At 40.0% G+C, this 25,488-nt stretch overlaps 1 protein-coding gene across 1 annotated transcript in view; it reads right to left on the reverse strand.

The window, feature by feature from the left end:
* CFAP47 (cilia and flagella associated protein 47) overlaps nucleotides 1–25,488 on the reverse strand; it is a 7,413,452-nt gene that overhangs the window by 3,923,775 nt on the left and 3,464,189 nt on the right. Inside the window, exon 34 of the mRNA XM_044071840.1 lies at nucleotides 4,586–4,702. Within this exon, the coding sequence (XP_043927775.1) occupies nucleotides 4,586–4,702 (117 nt within the window). The remainder of the gene's footprint in view (nucleotides 1–4,585; nucleotides 4,703–25,488) is intronic.

The following is a 25,488-nucleotide window of genomic DNA, read 5'->3' on the forward strand; positions in this document are numbered from 1 at the left end:
GTAGTAGTGGTGGAGGCTGTATCTGTGGCTGTACCTCGCTGGTTGTTAGCCTGCCACTGACGTCCCCTGTAGGCACCTCTGGATTGACCTCTGCCTCTTGAGCGCCTATTCCTGCCTCTCTGAGCTCTGGAGGTGTCTGGAAAGGACCAATTCTTGGAGGGCCAATTTCTGCTAAACCTTGGAGGTTGGACCTGTAAAAAAATCTTTGACTGTCTGGACAGATTTTGCCTTCTCTTCCATCTTCTTCAGCACCTGTTGTGCAGGAGAGCCAAACAAATAGATCTTGTCCATGGGAGCATCTAGTAGCTTTGATTTGACATGGTCTGGTAAGGCCTGCTCTTTTAACCATGCATGTCTTCTGATCACTGTGCCAGTCATGGCTGATCTAAAGGAAGCCTCCAGTGCATCATAGCTGCATTTTAAGGAATGATTACTGACCTGCTGAATGTTATGTACCATTTCCTGAACAGATTTTTTGTCAAATGGTTCATCTGAGGACAGCTTTTTAGTTAACTGGTCTAACATAAATTCCTGATACTGGATCATGTGGAATTGACAGTTCAAGGCCCTAGCTGAAAGAGTAGCAGAAGTGTAAACTTTTTTACCCCATCTCTCTAAGGCCCTGGATTCCCTTTCAGAGGGGAGGGGGTTTTTGGCAGAGGTAGCTGCTACAGCCTTAGGTCCCTGGGAGATAGTTTCGGGATCTGCAAAGGGAGCCTTATACAAATGATAATGTGTGTCCGGGACCCTGTAGTATCTATCGGGCTTAGCAGGGGCCGGAGGAAGTGAATCAGGAGCAGTACAAGCATCATTAAATGCATCATCTACAACAGTAAGAACTGGAGGAATGGCTAAAGGCCTATGCTGTGGTAAATGCAGAAAGGTTCTAAGCCTTTTTCTAGAGTCTGAAAAATCCTGGCCCTGCCACTGAAATTGTTCCCTCATAGCATGTAAGGTTTCCCCAAAGGAAAATTCCTCAGGCGGAGAGGCAGAAGGAATGGACTCTTCAGCATCAGAGTCTTCATAAGGGGAGAAAGGGCCCTCTGGAGGGTTTGAATTATCTGAATCATCAGAGGAGTCATCTGTAGAAACTGGCTCAGGGGGCTCTGCTCTAGGCCTCTTCTCTGGAGGTGGGTGAGAGGCCCTGTCTGGGAGAGGTTGGGATCCCCGGATCAAAGAAATGAGATCCTCTGCTAGACTGAGCATCTGTGAACTAGAGCTAGGCCTGTGAGAGGGGGTCTTAGCAGGCATAGTTTTGGTAGATTTAGCTGCTTTAGCCCTGGCAAAGGCCTTAATCGACATGGTTGCTGGAGGCCTAGCAGCTCCACGTGCAGGGGTTGAAATATCCAAGGGGATAGTATCAGATAAATCCTGGGAACCTGGAAGAGCAGGTGGGATTTCAGTAGCCGATTCCACCAGGTTGGATGAGGCCTCGGTAGAAGGTAAGCTTTCGGCTGAAGGAAGAATCGCGAGCTCGGTTTCAGCCGAAACTGAGACACTCGGGGTTGGTTTAACCGCGGTTTCGGCCGAAACCGCGGACCGCGAGTGTCGGTCCTTTTCCTTGCGCTTTTTAGATATTTGCATAGTCGGAGGATCCGACGGCATAATGTAAGCAAAAGCGGAGCCGAAAAACTCCTCAGCAAATTCCGACCGACGTCTAAGCGTCCGCCGGTTAAAAGAAGCACAGGCTAGACAAACTGCTACGTCATGGTCCGGGCCTAAACAAGGTAAGCAGTAAGAGTGGAAATCTTTATGAGGTATTTGTTTCCCACAAGTTAAACAGTTATTCACTTTTTCTGACATCGGCTGAGGCAAGAAAGAGTCCCCAACGGGGTACTTAGCTTTTTAGAAGTCTTCGGTAGTAGTAGAAGTATTCGATAGTAGTAATCTCTGGTTCTGACCGACCGGCACTTGCGAACAGCTTCTGCTTCGGGCGCCACGCGGCAAGAAAGACTGAGGAAAATGGCGTCGGCTGATGCCTTTATACCCGAAGAACTGCAGCTATGACGTCGGGTGAAGTGCGACACCAGCCGAGGCCAGACCCAGACTTTGTAATCCGGCCGACCGAAGGGCTGCCTGACGACAGGACAACCCATTTGTAAGGACTGCAGATGCATCCTTGAAGGACATCAACGACATGCCACTCGAGCTAAGTAACCACTTGGCCATCCTGTTGGACTCTGCCCCTTACACCCATGGTAGTACAATCTCAGAGTTGGTATATTTAGTCGGGGGGGGGGGTGTGAGGGCGATGTACCCCACATGGGTGGGTTTACTTTTGTTTTTTTTTCAGGATGGCCAAGTGGTTAATTACCTCGAGTCGGAAGTCAGTGTTTTGGATGTCGGTCTTCTGGTTTGTCTGTGTATTTGTCTCAGAAAAGTGAAAGTCAGTGATGTGGGCATTCGGGTAAGTGAAGTAGATCCATATATGTGTGTATATGTATATATATATATATATATATATATATATATATATATATATATATATATATATATATATATATATATCTGTAGATACACACACACACACACACACACACACATATATATATATATATATATATATATATATGGGTCCCCTACAGAATTTCGAAGCTTAAAACTTCAAAACTCATATGATCAAAGTTTAAAAACTATGAAATCCTGAACGGAGATCAACATACAGGGCGGAACAGGAGATTTCCCTTTTCCTCACTGTAGTCCGATCTCGGAGTTGGTATATTTAAGTAGCGGGGGGTGTGGGGGGTGCAAGGGGCTTAATCCCCTGCAAAAACATGTTTTGTGATGTGTTGACTGCTTTTTTTGGGGTGGGTTCTTAATTTTGAGATTCCAAGATCGAGGTTCTGAATTCGATATTCTGAAACTCGGGATTTTGGTTAACCGGGAAAGTCCGACTGGACACAGGTCCGTTTTCAGTGGAGGCCCGGGGAGATAAGCTCCAAACAACACATACATAGAATAACAGGAAATTACATGGAACATTTGTTTCATGTTATGAGAGCTCTCATTGCATACACAGAAGGAGATGATACATACAGTATGGAATACATTAAATTACCAGTTTAAGCAAAAGTCAAACATTGAGGTATAGAGTATCAAAAGACATCTACTCAAAAGACCTAAAAAGAGGCAGTATTACGTATTCATAAAACAATGTATATGGATCCCCTTTACGTGATCAAATTTTCACTTACCCAAAACCTAAAAATACGAGACGACTTCATTGGAAATTTCCTTTCATGAACACTCGAATTACTGGAATTTTACTCTGGGAAAGGAACCACTTAGTCACCATGGTGAACTTTTACCTTTTTCCCACTGTAGTGTGATCTATGAGTTGGTATATTTAGTTGAGAGGGGTGCAGTCCCCAACTTGGGTAGGTTTGAATTGCTTCAGTTTGTTTATTTTGTCGTGGTGACCAAGTGGTTCCTTTCCTGGAGTAAAATTGCAATGCTCTGAGTGTTCATTAAAGTAAGTTTTTGGTGAATACACACACACACACACACACACACACACACACACACACACACACACACACACACACACACACACATACTTATATGTGTGTGTACTTTAACATTTTCTGGTATTATTCAATCAGAAATAGAAGAAATTATTTGTGATATGAAAAAGAAGGCACTATCAATGGTTCCAAATAGGCAGACAGTAATGAAAATATAACGGGACAGATTTGTATTTAAATGCATTGTGAGCAGGCAATGTCCAATCTAGGCAGCATGAGACTCATACTGCCACATATCAACAGGGATACAGGTGTTGCCTGGGGGGAAAAATATCAGCTTGAGACAGCCGAAGATCAGTGTAAACCCATTTTACCAAGTGTCCTCAGTTAGGAAACAGTATAAAGATTTAATTCAATTTATGCCAGCTTTGGACACATTATGATAAAAAGTACATGCACTGAAAAAATAAACCACGCATTCATTAGGGCACATGTAACATGTAATATATTTACTGTGCAAGGATCCATTCTGTGTCTCCTATAATCATTTTGTCCTACTGCTGTTTAAAGCCTCATGAGTTTATTTGTTAGGAAACAATCTTCAAGTTCTCAGACCTAAGCAGTAACAAAAGAGAGTACAATATAAATACATGCACTTTTGCTGGCTCCCTATTGAATTGTTGGCACTTGAAATGACAAGTGACAAAAAGCCTAAAAAAAAAAAGACCAAAATCCCGGAGAAGAGCAAATCTCAGAAATTGCTCTTCTCCATAAAACGTCTTTTGTGGGGGGGGGGGGGGGCAGGAAGCACTCCTGCACCCCCCAAACTTATACATACCGACTCCAAGATCACCATACCTTGGAGAAAAGGTAATATTCCTTAAAATGGCACTTTGGACTTAGTATATGCAAGTTCAATCTTTTGTCCATTCAGACTTCGCATTTTGGGACTCACTCTAGGGGGCCCCAACATTTCAAATGGTTACCATATTGGCTATACAAAAATGGAAAAAGTATGACTGTATGAATTGTATTGTAAAAAGCAAGCAGAATGTATATACAAAGGCTACAGACTATGAACTTATTATCTTCATTACATACATTTTCATGTTCAAATTTACCTGCACATCGATATCAAGACTTATGGCTTGGAATGCATTCACCAGCACCAGACAGTTGTGAAGGCATTGCTCTGGTGTCACTGGATTAGTGTACATATTCACTAAATGTGTTTTAATCTGAAATAGAAAAGCATATAAAAAAATATTTTGACTCTGTCTTGAACGCATAGTATGCTAGTTATGATCAGAGACCCGATCATAACGCTTTATACTGTGAAATCTTTTTCTCAAATCTTGCTATTGCCTTTAGCACTTTTATAAATATCACTATAAACAAGTATATAAACTTGTAAAACTGAATGCAAATATTTTTGTATAAACCATATTATTCTTTGAAAATTGAAGGCTAAAAAGATTCCAAAGTAAATTCCTCATCTACAGATATACAATCATTTCTCTTATAAAAAGTATAAGACAAATACCATAGTCTTACTTATTTAAAAATGTTACGGTTCATAATTTTTTTTTTTGTTAAAGAGTTGAAATAGTCAAGGAATTGTAACAGTAAGCTTGTTATGTAGTGAGACAGCTAAACTTTTCTTTTCTTGCGTACAGTGGAAGTTTCCTCACCAATGGTAATTTCATTTCCCAGTTTAAATTGTGGGTTTATTAAGTAAATAAATGTTTGATTCATATTGGCATCACTTAATATATTAGCTTTACCTGCTAGATTTTCTGGTTGATCACCTGGAAGCATTTGTTATGGTACTTGTTATTAACGGTATATAATTTGTATCTGATTAATCACAAGAAAATGTCTGTGGATGTTTCCAGGTCATATTACATATTGTACAGCTTACTAGATTTCCTTTTACTTGCACTTTATTGTATTATTGTTACTGTGCTGTAGCTGAATGAGGATACTTTAAGGTCAAGTCCACTTATCTATAGAAACACACAAACAAATAAACAACTAAACATATAAATAAACTGAGAATTTCAGATACCTGAGGGTCCATTTACTATTAGAAGTAAACAACAAATTAATAAACTGACTATCTCTGATATCTGAGGTTCATCACAAACACAATGAAAAAATAACATTCAGACAAAATAATCTAAGAACTGGGCAGTAATGAATATCCATTACGAAAAGAGTAATTTTAGGCATACCATGTCCTTAATAATAGTCAAAAACAAAAGTAATTATCTTATCAGCCTCAAAAAATTAACTGCTTGCAAAGTTTAGAATCATTATTCATGTGTATTTTTTAGGATCTACTTAGTAAAACAATAAAACTACAGGTTTAGTAAGTAAAGATACTCTACTAGGAAATGCATCTGAAACTTGTCATCCAAACCATTTCCTTCCGATCATTGGCATTACTTTCACTCAAATTATACAGAAAATTTAAACTTTGCTTAATAAAATTTATATGGGGCGCAGGATACAACATCATGTCAGAGAAGCTAGATAGATATCAGTTTTTCACAGAATAATGTTTCTACTTTGTATACTACTTTACAAAGAATGCACACTGATCATTGCAGGGTACTCAAACAATGTGTGTCAATTAAGCACAGTCCCTGACTGTTAAGTCCAGGAAACTTTCACACTAACTCACTTGAGGTACAACTTCTCTCCCTTAGATTGTCCAAAAGAGTTTTCTCTTTATATGGTCTATAGGTTTGCAACTCTCTCCCTAGTAACGTAAAGTGCTTGAATACGGTTATCACCCACTTCCACTTACTGCACATCTCAACTCTTTCTACACGATGAAGAAAGTTGCAGCTGTCAAGGTGCAATCAGTTTAATAGTGTCATTCTGAAAAATTATGGAGATGCAGGTTTAATCTTCGGAGAGTTCACTGGTGTCCTAATGACGTTTTGATTCTTTACTTGTGTGTGTGTGTGTGTGTGTGTGTGTGTGTGTGTGTGTGTAAAACTATATCTATATATCCATCCATCTAATTATATAATAATTATATAATACAGGTATGTATTTGGTGTGTGTGTGTGTGTGTGTGTGTGTGTGTGTGTGTGTGTGTGTGTGTGTGTGTGTGTGTGTGTGTGTGTGTGTGTGTGTGCATTTATGTGTATATGTAGAGCTACAGCTGCTATATAGTTATGCAGACTTTTATTATGTGCAACATATATAGTTAGAAAATGGCCAAAGCAGAACTCCAAACCAGACAGGACAAACTAAAGCAATATTAGGACTACTACTTATGCAAAAATCTCCTAAAAACAAGATCCCTCTAGAGTGGCAAATTAAGATATGTTATTATGGGTCTATATTAGAACATCGAAATTTCACAATTTCGAATGTTCCAATATCGACCCCTATTTAGTGAACGCTGAAAATCGCGAAATGATAGAAAACCAAATTTTTTCCTAGGGAAAGAATTTGGTTGTCCATTTCTGTTGTTTCGCTATTTTCAGCGCCATGGTGGAAAGTTACGGGTCGGGTTCAGGTAAGTGTGTGATTGGGCATGGGTTAGGTGAGTTAGGGTTAGGGCGGGGGTTAGGTATGTGTGCAATTGTGTGGACGTGAAGGTTAGGGTGGGTTAGGTGAGTTAGGGTTAGGGCGCGGGTTAGGTATGTGTGTGATTGTGTGGACGTGAGGGTTAGGGCGGGTTAGGTGAGTTAGCGTTAGGGTGCGAGTGAGGTGAGTGTGCGATAGTGACGGACCTTAAGGTTAGGGTTTGGGTTAAGGTAAGTGGATAGTTAGTGGTGTTTGTACAGTTTAGTGTAGGGTTAGCTGTAAGATTTTAGGTGTATGTGTGTGGATTGCTGTTTGTTTGGTGTGCTTGTGTCATGTGTATGTGTTTCGGAACAGCAAGTTTTTTCCCTAGGAAAAAAATTTGCTGTTCTGCATGTTCGATGTTGTCAGCATTCGCTGAAAAGGGGTCGATGTTAGAACATTCAAAATTGTGAAATTTCAATGTTCTAATATAGACCCATTATTATTGAGGTGTCTTCAGAGATTCTTTACAGAAGAGACATCATCTTGAAAAGTTATTTAGCAAGGCAAAACTATCAAACACAAAAAATATTCTGAAGAAAGAAAAATACCAAAATTCAGAAACACCTGCTAATCAAATGGATTATTAAATCTGCATAACAATTTGAAACAAATGAAATAAAATAGAAACCAGGATACTGATGTTGTTCTTCTTTCGGCTTTTCCCAGTTAGGGGTCGCCACAGCGAAACTCCGGTCTGCTAATGATTGGCAGTAGATTTTACAGTGCCGAGGTGCCAGCCCGATGCCTAACCTTCAACAAAGGCACGCCCATTCATGCATGTCTTTCGAATGCCACACAACCGCGGGGAGGACATGCAGACTCCACACAGAAGGCGCTCCAGCCAAGAATCAAACGGGAGAACCTCTTGCTGTGAGGCAACAACACTAACGCTGCACCACCATGGCTTCAGGATACTGATACCAGACAAATAAATTTAACTACAATAAAACCACTAAAACTCAACATTTAAGTACCTTACCAGATCAGGAAGAGTAAAACCCATTCAAAAATGTAAATAATAACACTAACAATAGCAACAATAATAATAATAATAACAACCTCATAAAGAAACTGAAAGTGTAAACTTCAACTTCACAAATGGAGGCAAACAAGTGCAGGTGGAACAGGAGGTGAATAAAGAATATAATTAGCAAAAACAGAGTTACACTGAATGAAAACAGCATCATAAATATGTTAAAATTCGGAAAAAAAAAAAAAAACAGTCCCCAAAATTTTTAGACACACATATGCTCATATGCTTTGAGCTTCTAATGAACTTCAATAATCCTGATGACACATACACATACACATACACATACACACACACACACACACACACACACACACACACACACACACACACACACACACACACACTACCACATACCTGCAATCATCCACACACATATGGGTGTGAGCATGCACATGTCCATATCCTATGAGCTGCTAATAAATTTTATCCTGAAATTCTGTAGGTCAAGGTTTGATTCCCTCAGCCGACATTTCCTGTCTGACTAGTTAAGTCATTCAACCAGACAGTGCTTCCAGCTCACTTCTGAAAGGAGGCTTGTGCCAGGTAGGTTTACCTAGTTAATAAATGAATAAAATAAAAAAATGGTCTAATCATTACCAAAACAACAAATTACTACAATACATAAAACTAACTTTATTAAAACAAGTAAAAACATACAAAAGACAAGACACAACCACACTCACCCACACACATATAATGTAGCATACAAAAAACAATATCAGCATACACAAATGTGTGGACCTTTTTCTAAGTACAGTAATACCCTGCATTTTCAGGGGTGGTGATTCCCTGCCCTTGCACCACTGGCTCTAACACAACCTGTGAGCAGTTCACTATTTCCTTAAAGTGCTCACCATCTCAGGCATTATGGCTTACATATACCATGTACATGCTCACATAATGCCTCATTGACAGCAATACTGAAGCTCTTTCCTTTAAACCCTAACTCTCCAATTCTGATTTGTCAAACTATGAGATTGGGTAACAGCAGTATATGCACATTATTTCCTAACAATTAGAAAAACTACAAGAAAAATCTAGCCAAGCTAGAGTTTTCACTGTGTGATACCTTAAACTTCTTGTAATTGAGGCCCATGGGATATATGCAAGTGACCACTTAAGGACAGCAAGTGTTTCAGCAATATGGCTTATGAATGTCAATTACTTCCTAACAAAGCTTTTACCTGATCTTGCTTCTACCATGGGTTGATGAGTGGGGGTGTTCAACCCGTATGGCTTGACTGTTCACACTCAATGAAGACACATTCAGCAAAATGTCATGTTTCCAAATATTGGCCTGAATGCACCCATAAAGACTTAAAAAGAAAAAAGTAAAAAGTCATGGATATTCAGAAACCACATAGCTGAAACACCTGATGTCCTTAAGGGGTCATTTGCAAAAAGCAGACCGGGTGGCCATTCTTGATGTACAGCATCCCTCTATGAGTACCCCTCTGGGCGGATTAAGGCTAAGTAGCTGTTACATTTGTTGTTTAGGTGTGAAGCAAAAAGACTGGAGTAAAGCTGGCCCCATCAATGAAAAATCATTTCCATTATGTTCTTGTTGAGAGATCACTTGTGAGGTAGAAGAATACACCTGCTCAGTCTGTCTGTTATCACGTTGGACTTTCTTGGAATGTGCACTGTTATGACAAAGTGGTTGGATGACATCACCCATTGCCACACTCTGAGTGCTTCTCGACACAGGGGATATGATTTTGTCCCTCTCTGTTTTTTTATGTACCAAACTACTGACATATTGTCCTTTTGAACAGCAATTGCTCTTAAAGGTAGATTATTCTGGAATAAATAAACAAGCTACTGGCCCCCAAAAATGTTATTGTTCTTCCCTTTAGTGCCTCAACTAAACAGCCTTCAAAAAGTGACTCTTCTTGAAGGCTGTTGAGCAGAGGAGCTAAAGTGAAGTACAATAAAATGTTTTTGGGCCAGTAGCTTGTTGTTTGTTTATTTTATTTTTGGTGGTAGTATATAGTGTATTCTGGAATGCCTGCAATGCTAAGAGCTCTGTTCTCATCTCCAGGACATTTATATGCAAGTCGGTCTCCTTGGGGAACCAAGCGCCTTGGATTGTGTTCCCCAGAAAATGCCCCCCCCAACCCAAGCTGGGAAGTGTCTGTAGTCACTATGGCTTTGGGTTGAAGGGGGATGAATGGACAGCCTTGTTTAATGTGATCTGACTGAATCCACCACCTGAGATCTCTCTTGCATGTCTGGGTAATTCGAATCAGAGTTGACATGGGTTGGTAAAGTAATAACCATTGTGTTGCTAACATCCATTGAAGAACCCATCTAAAAGTACTACTGTTATCGCCACTGACATTGGTCCTAGAACTTGTAGGACCAAGTGGGCTGAAATCTTGGTACTACAGATTATTTTCCCGACCTGTGATCTTATAGCATGAACTCTTGAGGGAGGCAGTGAAGCTGTCATTGAGTTTCTGTTGAAAACTACTCCTATGAATTCCAAAATTTGAAATGGTTCCAAATGAGACTTGTCGTAGTTTATGGTTATCCCCAGATGAGAATAAGTCTGGAGAACCTGATTTCTGGCCCATATCAATTGATGCCTGGTCAGGGCAGTAATGAGTCAGTAGTCTGGAAATGCCAGGAATCCCTGCAGTCTCAAGTGAGTTGCTACTACTGCCATATATTTGGTGAACATCCTGGTGGCTGTGATGAAACCAAAGGGCAGAACCCTGAACTGGTAATGACTGGCTACCAGCCAGAAGCAGAAGTACCTTCTGGATAGTCTGTTCATCTTCATGTAATAGTTCACATCCTGAAGGTCCATCTAGCACATCCAGTCATCCTGGCCCAGAAAAGGGAGAATGGACTGAACCATGTCCATCCAAACCTTGGTGTGTCGAACTGACTTGTTCAAGTTGCTGAGATCCAAAACTGGTCTCCAGTCCCCTGTTTTCTTTGCCACTAAAAAGAACCTTGAGTAAGTTCCGGATAGCATCTGGTCTGGTGGGACCTCTTAGATGACTCTTTTACTAGCTACTTTTGTATTTGAATTGCTGCTTTTTCCCTCTGATTAGGTGGAATATTGGGGATTTTCCTTGAGATTGGGGATGGAAGGGAAAAGGGTATTATGTAGCCTCTGGATATAATGTTCTGCACCCAAGTATCTTTTGTTATGTCTAGCCAGACTCTCTGGTACAGGGGTAAATTGCCTGCAGAGGGGGGACAATCGGGCCTCCTTTCAGGAGCTCTGGTAGAGTCTGTCCAAGAAAGAATCTCTGGACCCCTGGTTTTGCAGGCCTCCTTTGCAGCAAAGACAGCATCAACCATTGGAGTTCCCCCTCTGCCCCTGGAGGAAGTTCCTCCATATGTGTGTCCTGGAAAGAACTCTGGGATTTCTTGAACCACATCTTTTGAGCACCTCACTGATTCCTTAAAAATGATCTCACATGGGCCGAAAAACATACACCCACTGCAGACAGGGTTTTTCCATCATTCTCACACCTAGATACTCTGTCCTTCACTTTGGAGACAAAGACATGTCATCAAAAGAAGCACTGCGGAATAAAATCACATAAGTACATCCAGACATGTCTCCTGATGGAAATGTCTGAACCCGCTGCCCATGAGGTTCCTTCAGCTATATTTGTAATTAGCTTCATGGATGAATTCAAAACAGATTGCAGTGTAGCCAACTGAGAAGTCAAAGATGAGTGGACCTCTGTAGAAACAGATCCTGAAAGGGTATTTGACAATTCCTTTATCATCTCCCTCTGTAACCTCGTAAAATGTGACAACTAATTAAGCAACCTTAAGGTAAAGGTCGCTGAAGTATAAACATGCTTCCCAAACCTGTTCATTGCCATAGGCTCCCTGTTAGGGGGATGAACAGTGGAATTCTCTTTGACAAGTTCCTTTTTGGTGGCTGCCACTATGGCCATGGCATCAATGGGCACCCCTTTACCCCAAAAGTCCTTATCCACAGGTGGTGCCATAATCTTGCCCAGTCTCCTGGGTATGGGTTCAACTGTGTCTGGTTCCTTCCACATCTGCCAAGAGATTAACTCAATAAGCTTGTTGGCACATGGAATAACTCTGGAGGTAGACAGGCCAGTACTGAAAGCCTCCAGGGATACTGACTCCTTGGATGAAGGGTTGCTGGGCATCCAGCCACCTCTCTGTTTTAAGATCTCATGTATGTCTCCAAATCAGACATCTTCAGGATGTCACTGTGAGGAACCTTCATCTTCATTGAAGTCTGTATCATCCATGACTAACTCTTGAGGAGAGTTCAAGTGCTTCCTCTTGCACTTTTTCCTCCTAGTGACCTCCTCAGTGGGATGCTCTGGAGAGGTATCGTAAGAAACTGCAATACCCTGCTGGGAAGCCTGAGGCTGTCAGAATGGCTGTCCCTGTGGTAAAGACTGATGAGGCAACAAGCACAGAGACATCAATGTAGAAGGCTGAAGATCCAAAGGGGTCAGATCAGTCCATTCTGCAGAGGCAGAAAACACCCTCTTCACAGCCTCAAAAGCAGACTACTCTGGAGAAGAAGAAGGCCTTGGCTCCAAAAAGATAAGCTTTTGGACTACCATCCTCTCCTGCTCTGAAAGTAATATACCTGAGCTATCAAGTACTTAGGCAATAAGGCACAGAAATGGCTCTAACAACTTCAGAGTCAACTCTAACACCCTGGATCCGACGGAGAAGCTATGGCTCTGAGAACCCTCCAGATCCAACAGAACCAAAGCACTCATAGTAAACTTTGGATCTGAAGATATTGCTATATTTGGATCTGAGCCAGATGAAGCCAGAAGGCTTGGATCAAGGGACTCAAACATTCAAAGTTATCAGAGAAGGAACTTGGAGTGGAGATGTAGTTGAAGGACAGATCTCCTGACCCAAGGGGCTAAGAACTGATAAGACACCTGTCTGACTCTGTGCAGAAATGATCTTCCACACCACTCTCTCCACATCTTCCTCCATCAAATTTCTGGAAGAATGAGTTGAAAGTATAGAGGGGGATCTAGATCGGTAATGCTCCAAAACAGGTGAGAGCACCCTAGAAGGCATCTGATTGATGGATGGCAAACATCTAGTCCTGGGAAGAGAAACAATGTTCCATCTAGTCGAATCTGATCACTTCTTTTTCAGATCCAACGTAGTCAAGTCCATCAATTTCTTCTTTTTCAGTCCCAGGGGTGAGGTCAGATCCAGCTTAGACCTTTCTTGGATGGCTCCAAAACTGGGATGGGTGACGTAGAAGGTTTCAGATATGTAGTTTTTTACTTTTTTCCTTTCGTTTTGGGAAACTGATCTCCAGATATAGCCTCTCCAATGGCAGAAGGTAGTAAGTCTCTCAAAATATAGAATGACAGGCTTTTGACTTGCAGACTAAATTTATTTGAAGAAAATGCATGTTATTCTAGCACCTTTTAAGTATAGAAGCAGTCTATCTAAACATCTGTCCCTAATTTTAGGATGTTACCCTTTACTGTTTATGGCTTTGTCCCTGCACCTTGACTGAAATTGACAGCTGCAGCAGAAGATGAACAGCCTTACAACACCAACTGTGGATAAAAGTGCAAAACTTCTCCTCAGTTCTGACTGTTAAATTGCCAGAATGATGATAGTAATAACCATTGCTGCAGCTACACTCTTACATAGGATCATAGGAGGTTACTAGACTATTGACCCAAAGGTCATTTCAAGCCTAGCCATTTCATCCGAATGTAATACCAGAGATACTCTAGTCAATACCCAGGATTGTATTTATTAATGACCAGTAGGGTTGTGAGCACTATCCCCATTAAGAATTTATGGGGCTTCATCCACTTGTCCAGGTTCCTTTTGAACAGTGTCACAGAGGTGCTTTGCTTCACACAAATTGGTAGCCTATTCCAAAGACACATCAGTCGTTGGGAAACAAATCTGTCCCTCCAGCACGTCCTATTCAAGTTGCAGGCCATATTTAGGTCTCTAGAATGGGTAGCTCAAGTCCCATTTGATTTAAGGTTGTACAGCAAATTCATTAGGTTTGGGTCAGAGATCGCTCTATAAGTCAGGCATAAGTCTCTCCTAAGAAGTAGTCCTTGGTCATATTTGTGAAGAAATCCACCAGGTTTAACAGGCAGGATCTGCCCTTGATGAAGCTGAATTGGGTCATATCCATGGTCTGGAGGTCACCTCTGTCTTTATTTATGAGATCCGTGATGATACAGCCCATGGTTTTACAGATGAGGCTGGTCAGACTTATGGGTCTATAATTCCCTGGGTCTGTGGTAAAGCCAGCTTTGTGGAGGGAAGTAACTGTTGCTGTTCTCCATTCTGCAGGAACAAAGCCAATGGTTAGGTTGTGATTGAATAGGATACTTAATGGTGATGCTAGTTAATGTGTTAGTTTGTTTAGAAGATGGGCTGGGATGGCGTTTGGTCCAACAGAGTCTGGTTTTTTGCCTTAGACAAGGCTTTAATGACCTGCTCTTTCGATATGTAGGGGGAGTGGGGGTTGGGGGCAAGGCTTGTGATAAGCTTGGAGGGGATAAGGGAGTGAAATTTTCACCAAACCTGTCCACTAGCAGGTTTGCTCCCTCTGTGGGATCAGTGTGTGTGTGATACCATCAGTCACTAGTTTGGCACATGCTTGGGTCCTACTTTTAGAGCTACGTACATAGCTGTAAAAGGCCTTATGATTATCCTTGGCTGTGATTGCTAAGTTTTTCGCAGAAGTTACCCTTAGAGGATTTGACATATTGTCTTATTTCGGAAAGACCAATGAGCGTACAAATTCACTTAATACTTCCAAGCGGAACGCATTTATTGATGAAAATACAACTGAATGTAGAATACAAACTAGATGTTAAGCGCTTTCACTCGTAAAACAGAGCTTCTTCAGAACATCCTTCACAAATAAAAATCATTATTTAAATACTAAAATTGGCGCCAAAAACTATGCTCTACTCCTCCTTCCTTAAAGAAATACAGCAACATTTCATGATTTCATCATATTTCATTATTTAAGTATTGTGCATATAACAACCTGATAAAATCATGATAAATAACTATATTAATTTAAAATAACTTAAATAGAACAATTGAACAATTCCTATTGTCTAATATCTCATTCGAGAATGGGTTTACAAGAAATAAATTCATTTAAACCTGGGGGGTTTGCTGCATTAAGGTAAAGCTGCCACCAAACTTCCTTGAAACTTAATACTGGGATTGTTATAAATTATATCCAAAATCCCAAATTTAAACTTGTGATCAGTCCCCATCTTCTCCACATGTCTATATAATGCATTGTTACCATCTTTTCTGGATACACTATAAATGTGGTCGTAAATTCTCTTCTTGAAATTTCTTTCTGTTTTTCCCACATAATAGCTGGGGCATGCGTCACATATGGCGATATAGATCACCATTCTAGTGTTGCAATTCCCATTTATAACAATCCCATTCTCGAATGGGATATTAGACAATAGGAATTGATCAATTGTTCTATTTTATTTATATATTTATATCACATTTATATTTATTTATACATTTATACATTAATATTGAAATGTTAATTAATTAATTTTCTAAGAATTTTTCAAAAATTCCTTCACAAACAATACATATAGACATATAGGTATAGTAATAGATTTGAATTTATTTAAGGATTGATTGTTGTGTCTCATATCAAGTATTCGAGTTTGGATTTTTAGCACATTTTATATTGTTTCATTTTCTTGGCATATTATTAATATTATTATTTAAACACACATCTATTCATTTCTAAATAAGTTATTTTAAATTAATATAGTTATTTATCATGATTTCATCAGGTTGTTAAATGCACAATACTTAAGTAATGAAATATGATGAAGTCATGAAATGTTGCTGTATTTCTTTAAGGAAGGAGGAGTAAAGCATAGTTTTTGGCGCCAATTTAGTATTTAAATAATGATTTTTATTTTTGAAGGATGTTCTGAAGAAGCTCTGTTTTACGAGTGAAAGCGCTTAACATCTAGTTTGTATTCTACATTCAGTTGTATTTTCATCAATAAATGCGTTCCGCTTGGAAGTATTAAGTGAATTTGTACGCTCATTGGTCTTTCCGAGGTTGCCGTCTGTTTTTGGTTTAAGTTTGATACTTTACGTGCACTTTCTGGATATTGTCTTATTTGCCTGTTGAGGCTGAGGAGGGTGCTTTTCCATGTTGGGATCTTGCCTTAGTTTTCTTAGACAGCAACTTTTTGCATTTGTTGTAAAGTTTGTCGATGCTGGATGTCCAGCAGGGCAGCTTTTTTTTTTACTTGAGGATCTGGCTTTGATTCTCTCTAAAACAGTTGAGTCTATACACTTATGCAAGTGATTGTGCATGGCTTTAGAGTAAGTTTTGGTGTAGTTACCACTTCCAGCTGGGGGTGGGGCTTGGAATACATTTATACCTTCCCCTAGGAGGGAATAGTTTGCTTTGGCGACGTTTTCTAGTCTGACTTCACCCTTTGTGAGTTCTAATGTTAATGCCAGTTCGAAGGCAAATGATTTGTGGCCAGATTTAATTAATGAGGGTCCAGCAGTTATGGTGGTGCATCTGTTTGTCATGTTAGTGAGGACCAGATCTAGTATATTTGTTCCTCTTGTTGGGGTTTGAACAGTTTGTTTCAGGGCATTTCAGTTAACAAAGTCATGGAACCTTTGTGCTACTGAGTTACGGCTAGAGTCTATCCAGTTGATAGTGGGATAATTGAAATCTCTCATGACCAGAATGTTTGGCAGTATTTGGAGTGACTCTAGTTTGGTCAGGTATGCTTCATGCGCATCATGATCCATGGAGGGGGAATCTATAACTAGCTATGACTTAAATGAGGGTCTTAGCCACAGTAATCTGAACTTGGAGTAACTCCATGAAGTTGTCCAGTCTAACTAGTCGGGAGGTGAATAGCCTTGCAAGGCTGGGGTACTCTCTGAGGCCTTGAACCAGGTTTCTGTGACTGCACAGACATCTACATCTTCCAGTGACAGAAGCGCTTCCAGGGTGTGCAGTTTTTGGTTTAAGCTCCTAGCGTTTAGCAGCATAACCCTTACTTTGTTATTGTTGGGAGTTTTCAGGTTGGCAATTTTGTTTTGAGTTCTTGCCTAAAAAAGTCACTATGGGGGAGGTAAGAGCCTTTGCCAGCAGCCAAACCTCTAGTGGTGCCAGCTGCAAACCGTCTCTGGCAAAGCAGCAAGGTTTGTTGACCATGTCATCCCAGGCTGATCTTCTTTGAATGACACCAAAAACTAAGCCAATTATTGAAATTGATCATTTTTTGTTTATACTGTGGTATCATTCTAGGTGAGGGTAATATGCTGCTCAAGGCTAAGGGCATACCTGCCTGGGACTGATACTCAGAAAGCTCAATCATTTCTCTCTCTTCATATAGCCCAGTGAGGTACATCTCAGGTCATTCACTCCAACATGAGCTATGACAGAGTCATAATGGTACCTGTTGCCAAGAGACCTGAATGCATGCGTTGATCTGACAAATCCTGGCACTGGACAGGCAGCTGACCGTGACTCTCTCCTTACCTAACATGGTGAGTGGGACATCCATGTATCTCACTATGGAGTCTCCAATGATAAGAAAATTGTTTTTTGAGTATTACACCTTAAGGGCTTGGTAGGTGAGATAATGGTGTTGCAATGTGTCTTGGGTGCTGTGGGAATTGTGTTAGCTGCAGCAGTCATTTGTTTTGGAGGTCTCTGGTGTTTTGATAATTTTTTTGAGAGAAACTCCACGTATGTTGATTTAAGTGTTGGATGTGTACTATGTGTATGAGTAGTGGTACCATGTGCATGAGTAGTGGTGGGTGGGCTGACAACCTCTTCAGTGTTACTGTTTTGAGTGCAAGAGAGCAAGGATTCAAGATTCTTGGTGTAGCTGCATCTCTCAATCTCTGTACTAGAGTGAGTTATTAGTAGAGGGTTGCCAGTGTACATGAGACAGTTGCTACAGTACTTTAGGGGACCCAAGTCAACAAGGCTGGCAGGAGAAAGAGAGATAGTACAACTGTCCATAATGTTAGGTCTGAAGAACTGTTATCACAAAGGGGGTGCTTTCAGGACTGATCTAGTAGCTGGTCTGTAGATAGGTATTTCTGAGGGGTTTTTTGGCTGGTGGTTTAATAAATCACAGCTCACTAGCAATATATTTGAGGGTTTTTTTGGCTGGTGGTTTAATAGGTCACAGCTCACTAGCAATACCTCTTAGACCTGAGATGTACTAAAAATGAGGACTACACTAATGTACTACAGCTATATCTAAGGGAAAAATTGTTGAAATTATCTGTCTGCCTAATGTGCACAATTGCAAGGCAGTGTGTGGTGTTGCACTATGCGTAAACAAGCAAAAACCAGCTGAAATGCAAGGCTTAACTAGCAGAAGCTAAAAACTAAAAAAAAAAAAGTTTTAGCAAACTCAAAAGAACCAATGAGGGTGCTTACTCCCAGCCCTAGACCAATCACCCTTAACCAGACAGGTTTTAATCAGCACATTTCTCTCACATGGGTGCAAAATGGTCCCTTCCAGTCAAAGATGGCTTGGAAAATGTGATTAGAATACAACAGCCACTACAAACAGATACAGATGCAGCAAACCTATATCTGGACTATGCCACAGCTGCTAGCTACACCAATTTAGGCGGGAAACACTAAAAATGTTTTAAACTGCAGAAAAACAGCAGTAAGACACTAAAACATGTTTTAAACAGCAGAAAAAACACCAAGGAGACACGTGTTTGCTGTACCATGAAAATCCATTGTTATAAACCAAAAAAATAAAGAAGAAAGTCCAAGTTTTGAAAATTGCTAGTTACTTCATCAGGTATCTGTCCAGCTCAACTGTAAACTTAGACTCACTGAATTTATGCCAACTGCTAATGGATGATCACAGAAAAGTGAGAATTTATTTTATTTTATTTATTGCTACTCTAAAGAAGCATGTACAGCGCAAGCACAGTGCAAGGTTATTCTATGCTAATGGTGCTGTCTTCAATTAGCCCTGCAGAACAAAGCACGCAGTCTAGCTGTACTGTGTGCTGCTTTGTTACATAGAATAATTAACATTTTTATCTGCCTTGCTATGAATGAAATGTGTAATAGCATCATTTCTTTTTCACAATAGAGTTTTAAAAATTACAGCTGTGGTACTCTGTTAGTGTGACTGTGCATCTGTGAGGGCTTCTTCAACACAGCAATTGCTGTCTGCTTGAAAGTATGCAGTACACAATAAGGCTGTAGGTATGATATAGGCAAGTGATAGTGAGAGTTTAAAGTACTGCAGGTACCAAGTCTCTCATAACACATTCGTGCTGTTAGGTGTGAATGCATTAGCATCCACAATGACAGCCAAGGGAACAGACAATAATTCAATTTAAAGTGTAGGGGTGCTCATCGCTCCTTGCTCTATAGTTCTGGATGTCTGTGTGATCACTTCTACTAAAATGCTTCTGGTATAATTGTGTGCTAGCAGGGTATTAATCAATGTATACAAGAACAGAGGATCCTTGTCACAGGGCCTGTGATGCCCTGGTAGAAGGACTTAAATAGCTTTCTCAAGAGTGACAGTGGGTTTTAATCAAAAATATAAAGAAAAGGGAAGAGAGGATTCCTTCATTGGGAATGTGAGTGACTCTAAATATAGTCACAGATCTATTCCTTTGGTATGAGAGTGGATTTTTATAATGTGAGCCAGTATAAGTGGTTTTCATGAGCCGGAGCTGGGGACTATAGGCAGGTATATGTTTAATAAATGCTGTAGAGACAGCTTTAATTATATGGTATAATGGTCTGAGCTCACAAGAAATTATACTGCTTTATATTTTCTTCAAAAAGGTTCTTTTGATAAGAAAATTTTAGAAAATCTAAAAAAATAAACTGAAAGGTAACAAGGTACCAGTTTCTTGCTGGTCAGCTTTTAATGACTGGCAAGAAGAATCTAAAAATAAGGAAAAGGAATCTGTAGTTAGAAACAAACTATAACTCCACTTGATTAAAGTCACAGCTGCAGGCATCTAATAGAACAGCTACCTCTTTACAAAAATGTGCAGATGAAAAATCTCATTCCTTGGTATTTATCCTTTAAGTCAGTTAGAGAACAGTCAGAATCAACAGATGATGACTGGTTTCATTACCTTTTGCACGCTCTCTACCTTATGACCCACCTGAGTCTCAAGAAGCTGACATTTCTCCACCTCCAAACGGGTATTTGGATGTGAGTTTTGCAGAAACAAATACCACCTTCCCAATGCAGCCCAAGTTACTTTCACCACTTCCAATCTTCCCTCTGGATCAGGTTACATTACTAGATTTTGCCAATAATGTTGATCTGTCATATCCTCAGACCAAATGTTAATATGTACAGTTAATAAGTAAAACAACTGTATCACAAATGTAAATCAGGAGAAAAGTAAAAAAGAATTTCTACTAAAAGTTGGCAAGCTACAACTAGCACTTTGGGTAAAATTAAGCATATTATTACTCAATTACCAATTGTTATTGATGAGGAGGAATATCAGTGGGCATCTCCTGAAAGCAGACCTGCAGAAGAAGAAACAGATTCTGACTTTTCTACTCATTCTGATATACCTTTCACACAAATGCACCCTTTGCAATACGTCCTAAACTCTGCGGCAGCTAGAGATAAGTGAGGCTGAACCTACTGTTAAGAGTGGCACAGTCATGGACTGTAGTGGATTTTTAAACCATTGTAGATTCTCTCCTACAATTTGAACACACTCAGCAGTATATGTAAAAATCTTAGAAGGATGTGCAGAGTTACAACACCCTACCATTGATGACCTGAGAGCCATACTATAAGCATTCACACCTCCCGATATTTTTAGGAAAATATAAGAAAAATCTGACCTAGGTGACAACATTCTGAAACACCCAGATGCTGGGTTTTTAGCTATTAAAAATAACCTCTTAAAAAGCCATTACCCAATGTGTTCTCCTGCCCCTAACCAGGCAAGAATAAAAGCTATTGTGCAAAGAGAGAATTAATTGATTGATGCATATCTGTAATGCATAACAGATGAGTTTGAAGCTTTCTCACGGCATCTACAGCATACAGAGGATGCAGCAGCCAGCGGATTGTCAGCAGCTTTTGTAGACAGCTTGCTACCACCTACAAAAGAACAGATTAAAAAGATTTGTTTGAATTGGCCAAGTTTGAGCATTCATGAAATTGTAATTCAGACACAATATGTAGCTGACAATATCCTTAAGGAAGAAAAGGAACACAAGAAAAAAGTTTTTGGATATTCAACTTCAGAAGTTCAATACTGACTTCCAAGGGTGAGGACAGGGAAGAAGAAACTGTGGTGGGGAAGAGGTGGAGTCCAATTCTTTCAGCAACGCCCCAGGAGAGCATCAGCAAAATTATTATTCCCCCTGATTCATCACAGGCACCACAGGGTACACCATGGTTAAATGTTTGTTCTAATTGTGGTAAAACAGGGCACTGGCAAAATTAATGTCCATTCACTGGACAACAAAAAAGCTTTGAAAACATTCAAACACCACAGCAACATGATAGAAAAACTCCTGTAAGAAACACCACTTGGTAGCCTTCAGTGTGGCAGTAAACTTGTTTGGGCAGTCACAAGCAGGAACTACAATTAATTCCCTTGGTACCGATTGATCAAGATGGTCCCTTTGTCAATGTTATGGTGCAAAATGCATCTGTTCCATTTCTTGTACACACAAGCGCTACTAGATCAATGATTGCTTTGGCAAATGTTGAACATCTTCGACTTTCTAAACACATAATTCAGGGTGTGGGTGTGTCAGTGGTTCTTCTAGATTATCTAGAAACTAAACCTGTCTCTATTCAAACTGGCCCATTAAATGAAGTGCATGCTTTTATTGTAGGAAATTCAGCCTCTTTAAATCTGTTAAGTAGAGAATTACTATGTAAACTTAGATGCACTGTTTATTGCACACCTGATGGTGTATTTTGAGGTATTCCTAAAGAAACTTTAGGATTATATTCTAACACGATTTTTTAAATGAAGATGTCATTTTTGCTTTCATAACAGCAGAGTATAAAATGCTGACATAGAGGAATTGAATGCTACCCCTCTACAGCTCTGGACTATCCATGACAATGAGGCAGAACCTGTTCATATAACACTAAAATCATGTCAACTCCTGACAATGGTAGTTCAATATCCTTTGTCAGCAGAAGCAGAAAAAGGAATTGAACCTGTTTTTTTTTCTGCCTTGTTACATGGTATCATTATTACAACTCATATTCCTTTTTAATAGTACTATTTTAACAGTTAAGAAACCAGGAAAAAGTGCATATAGCTTTGTACAAGATTTATATCCAATGAATGCTGTAGTAGTATAAGCCTTTCCAGTTGTTCTTAACCCTACAATACTGAGTTCTAACTCTAGATGCCATCATCCTTTCAGTGATAATATTTCATCTGCCTTTTCTATCCCTATACATCAAGACAGTCAATACCTTTTTGCGTTTACTTATAAGGGTCAGCAGTATATTTGGACTAGATTGATGCAAGGGTAAGTAGAATCCCATACTTTTTTCTCTAAAGAAATGATAAAACAATTAGATCAGATTCAATTTCCTTGTGGGTCTACTTTGATTCAACATGTAGAAGATTTGCTTTTAGCTTCAAGAACTGCACATGGTTATAAGTAAGATACTGTATTTCTTTTGACTCAGCAGAATTAGGAATTAAGGTTAAAAAAAATCAATTGCAATTACGGAAGTTGCAGGTTCGGTACTTGGGACATCTTATTTCAGAAGGTGCTAGGCAGATTTTACCTTCATGAAATGTCACAATCCAAACTGCACCATACCCTACCACATTAAAACAGCTGCAAGCTTTTTTGCGATCTAAGAGTTTACTGTAGGTAATGAATTTCTAACTATGCAGAAGTGGTAAGATTTTTGTTAGAACTGTTAAAGAAAGATATCCCTGAACCTTTACTCTGATAGGATCATCATGAAGAAGCGTTTGTACAACTGAAAACATTACTCTTAAATCCTCCTTCAGTAGGGTTACCAGATTATTCTAAGAAATGTTTTCTGTTCTGTAGTGAAAGAAATAAAGTAGCATTAGGACAGTTAGCACAATGTATAAATTATGGTTTTAGACCTGTTGCTTATTTCAGTATGGATCTTGATCCTGTAGTTTCAGCAGCCCTCAGTGACCATGATGGCACTCATTGTAAACATGGTGGATGCACTGACTCTTGGGCATGAGACTTACATGGCAGTTCTGCATTCTATAGAAATTCTGTTGCTAAAACACAATATTTATCTGCAGTGCAGTTGGCTAAATATGATTTTTTTTACTTAATAACCCTTCTTTACAGATTTTTGATGTCTACCACTTAACCATGCTTCTTTAATCCCTGCAACAGATGAAGCAGAACCCCAATATTATGTAGTTGTTACTAACGCTGTGCTTCCTCCTAGATTAGATTTGAAAGGCATTCCTTTACAGAATCCAGATTTCATCCTTTTCGTAGATGGCTCCTGTGTTCAAAGAGATGATGGTAAACTCATAGCAGCCTTTTCTATTTGCACGCAAGATGATATTTTATTAACTGACAATTAATGGAAATTTATCTGCTCAAGTAGCTGAATCAGTAGCTATAACTGAAACACATAAAACTGGCAAAGATAAATCAGTAACCATATATATAAAGTTTAGTATTCTGCCACTCTAACATTCACATGCTGTGGGCTATGGTGAGACCAAAAGGCAGGGCTCTGAATTTGTAGTGACTGGCTGCCAGCTGGAAATGGTAAATTCTCCTGGAGATAGTAAGCATCCTGGAGATCTATTGAGCACATCCAATCATCTGTCCTCAGCAGAGATAATATGTACTAAAGCGTGACCATCCCAAATTTTGGCTGTTTCATGAACTGATTCAAATGACTGTGATTCAAAACTGGCTTGAAGTCCCCTGTCTTTTTTGGCACTAAAAAGAACATAGAGTAGAATCCATATTCTAACTGGTCTTGCAGGACCAGTTGGATGCCTCTTTTTTCTAGTAGCTTTGAAATTTCTACTGCTGCTGCTGCTGCTGGTTCATACTGACTGGGTGGATCATCAGAAAAAGTTCTTTTTCTGAGGAGGAAGGAAAAGGGGAATTGAGTAGCCTCTGGAAATTATCTTTAGCACCCAGGAATCTGTGGGTATAGCTTGCCAGGCTTTAGGGTGTAAAGACAACTGTCCCCTGACTCCAAAGTGCAGTAGTCAGACAACCATTCAGGGGCACTGGTAGGGCTCCTCTGAGAAAAATCCACGGAAGCCTTGATTATGCGGTCTGGCTCTGCACTTAGTGAGATGTCCATTAGAGTTACCTCCACCTGTGCCATAAGGAGGCCTATCTCTAGGAGAGTCTTGGTAAGAGCACTGAGACTTTCAGAACCACATTTTCTTTTCTGTCCTTTGATTCCTAGAAAAGGATCTTTGAGGAGTGGAGAAACAGATTCCCACAGTAGAGGAAGTCTTACCATCCTGCTGACTAGTAAGTGTGTCTTTCACTTTGGGTCTGAAAAGTGTGGATCCATCAAAGCGGGCATTGACAAAGGATGTTTTAAAGCTTTCTAAGAAGTCGCAAAGATGCGTCCACGCATGATGGTGAATGGTGATGCCAGTGCTGCTGCCCTGGCATTGCCATCAGCTGTGTTGGAGTGCAGATGCATGGCTACATTGGAAGTTAACACCAAGATAAATAACTGGGAGTCTACCATCTTCTGGACATCCACAGGTAATATATCCAAAAGTGATTTGGAGATTTCTTTATTCATATCCCTCTAGAATCTGGTACCATGAGGTAAATAATTTGGTGATCTGACAGCAAACACTGCTGAAGCATAAGTTGTTTCCTGAACCTGTCCATCACGCTAGGCTCCCCATTAGGTGGATGGACAGAGGAATTTACTTTTGATAATTCCTTTTCTTGTAGTGGCTCCTACCACCATATCATCTACTGGAGGCCTCTTGCTCCATTGTTTTCTGTCTTTGGGAGCTGCCAAAATTCTATCTGCTTTATCAGAATAGGCTCCACCACATCAGGATCCTTCCAAGCCCAGTGTGCTATAAGATCAATTAGAGGATCAACAGGGGTACTACCCATGACAATGTTTAGCCATAACAAAAAGATTCCAAATACATCAACTTGTTGGGTGAAGGATCTTGGGTAGACCATCCCCCTCTCTGCTTCATCAATTCAAGGATTTCACCAAATGTGACATCTTCTGACGAGGAGTGGGGGGACCCCTCACCTTCATTAAAATCAATGCTTCTCTGAAAGATTCTGGGTATGAATTTATGTGCTTCTGTTTGCATGTTTGCTTCTCATGTGCCATTTCTGGGAGAGGATAATAGTCAGAGTCAGACTGG

The sequence above is a fragment of the Protopterus annectens genome, chromosome 5.part0 (genome assembly GCF_019279795.1).
Source record: "Protopterus annectens isolate FY-2018-M chromosome 5.part0, PAN1.0, whole genome shotgun sequence".
In the NCBI taxonomy this organism is placed as follows: Eukaryota; Metazoa; Chordata; order Ceratodontiformes; family Protopteridae; genus Protopterus; species Protopterus annectens.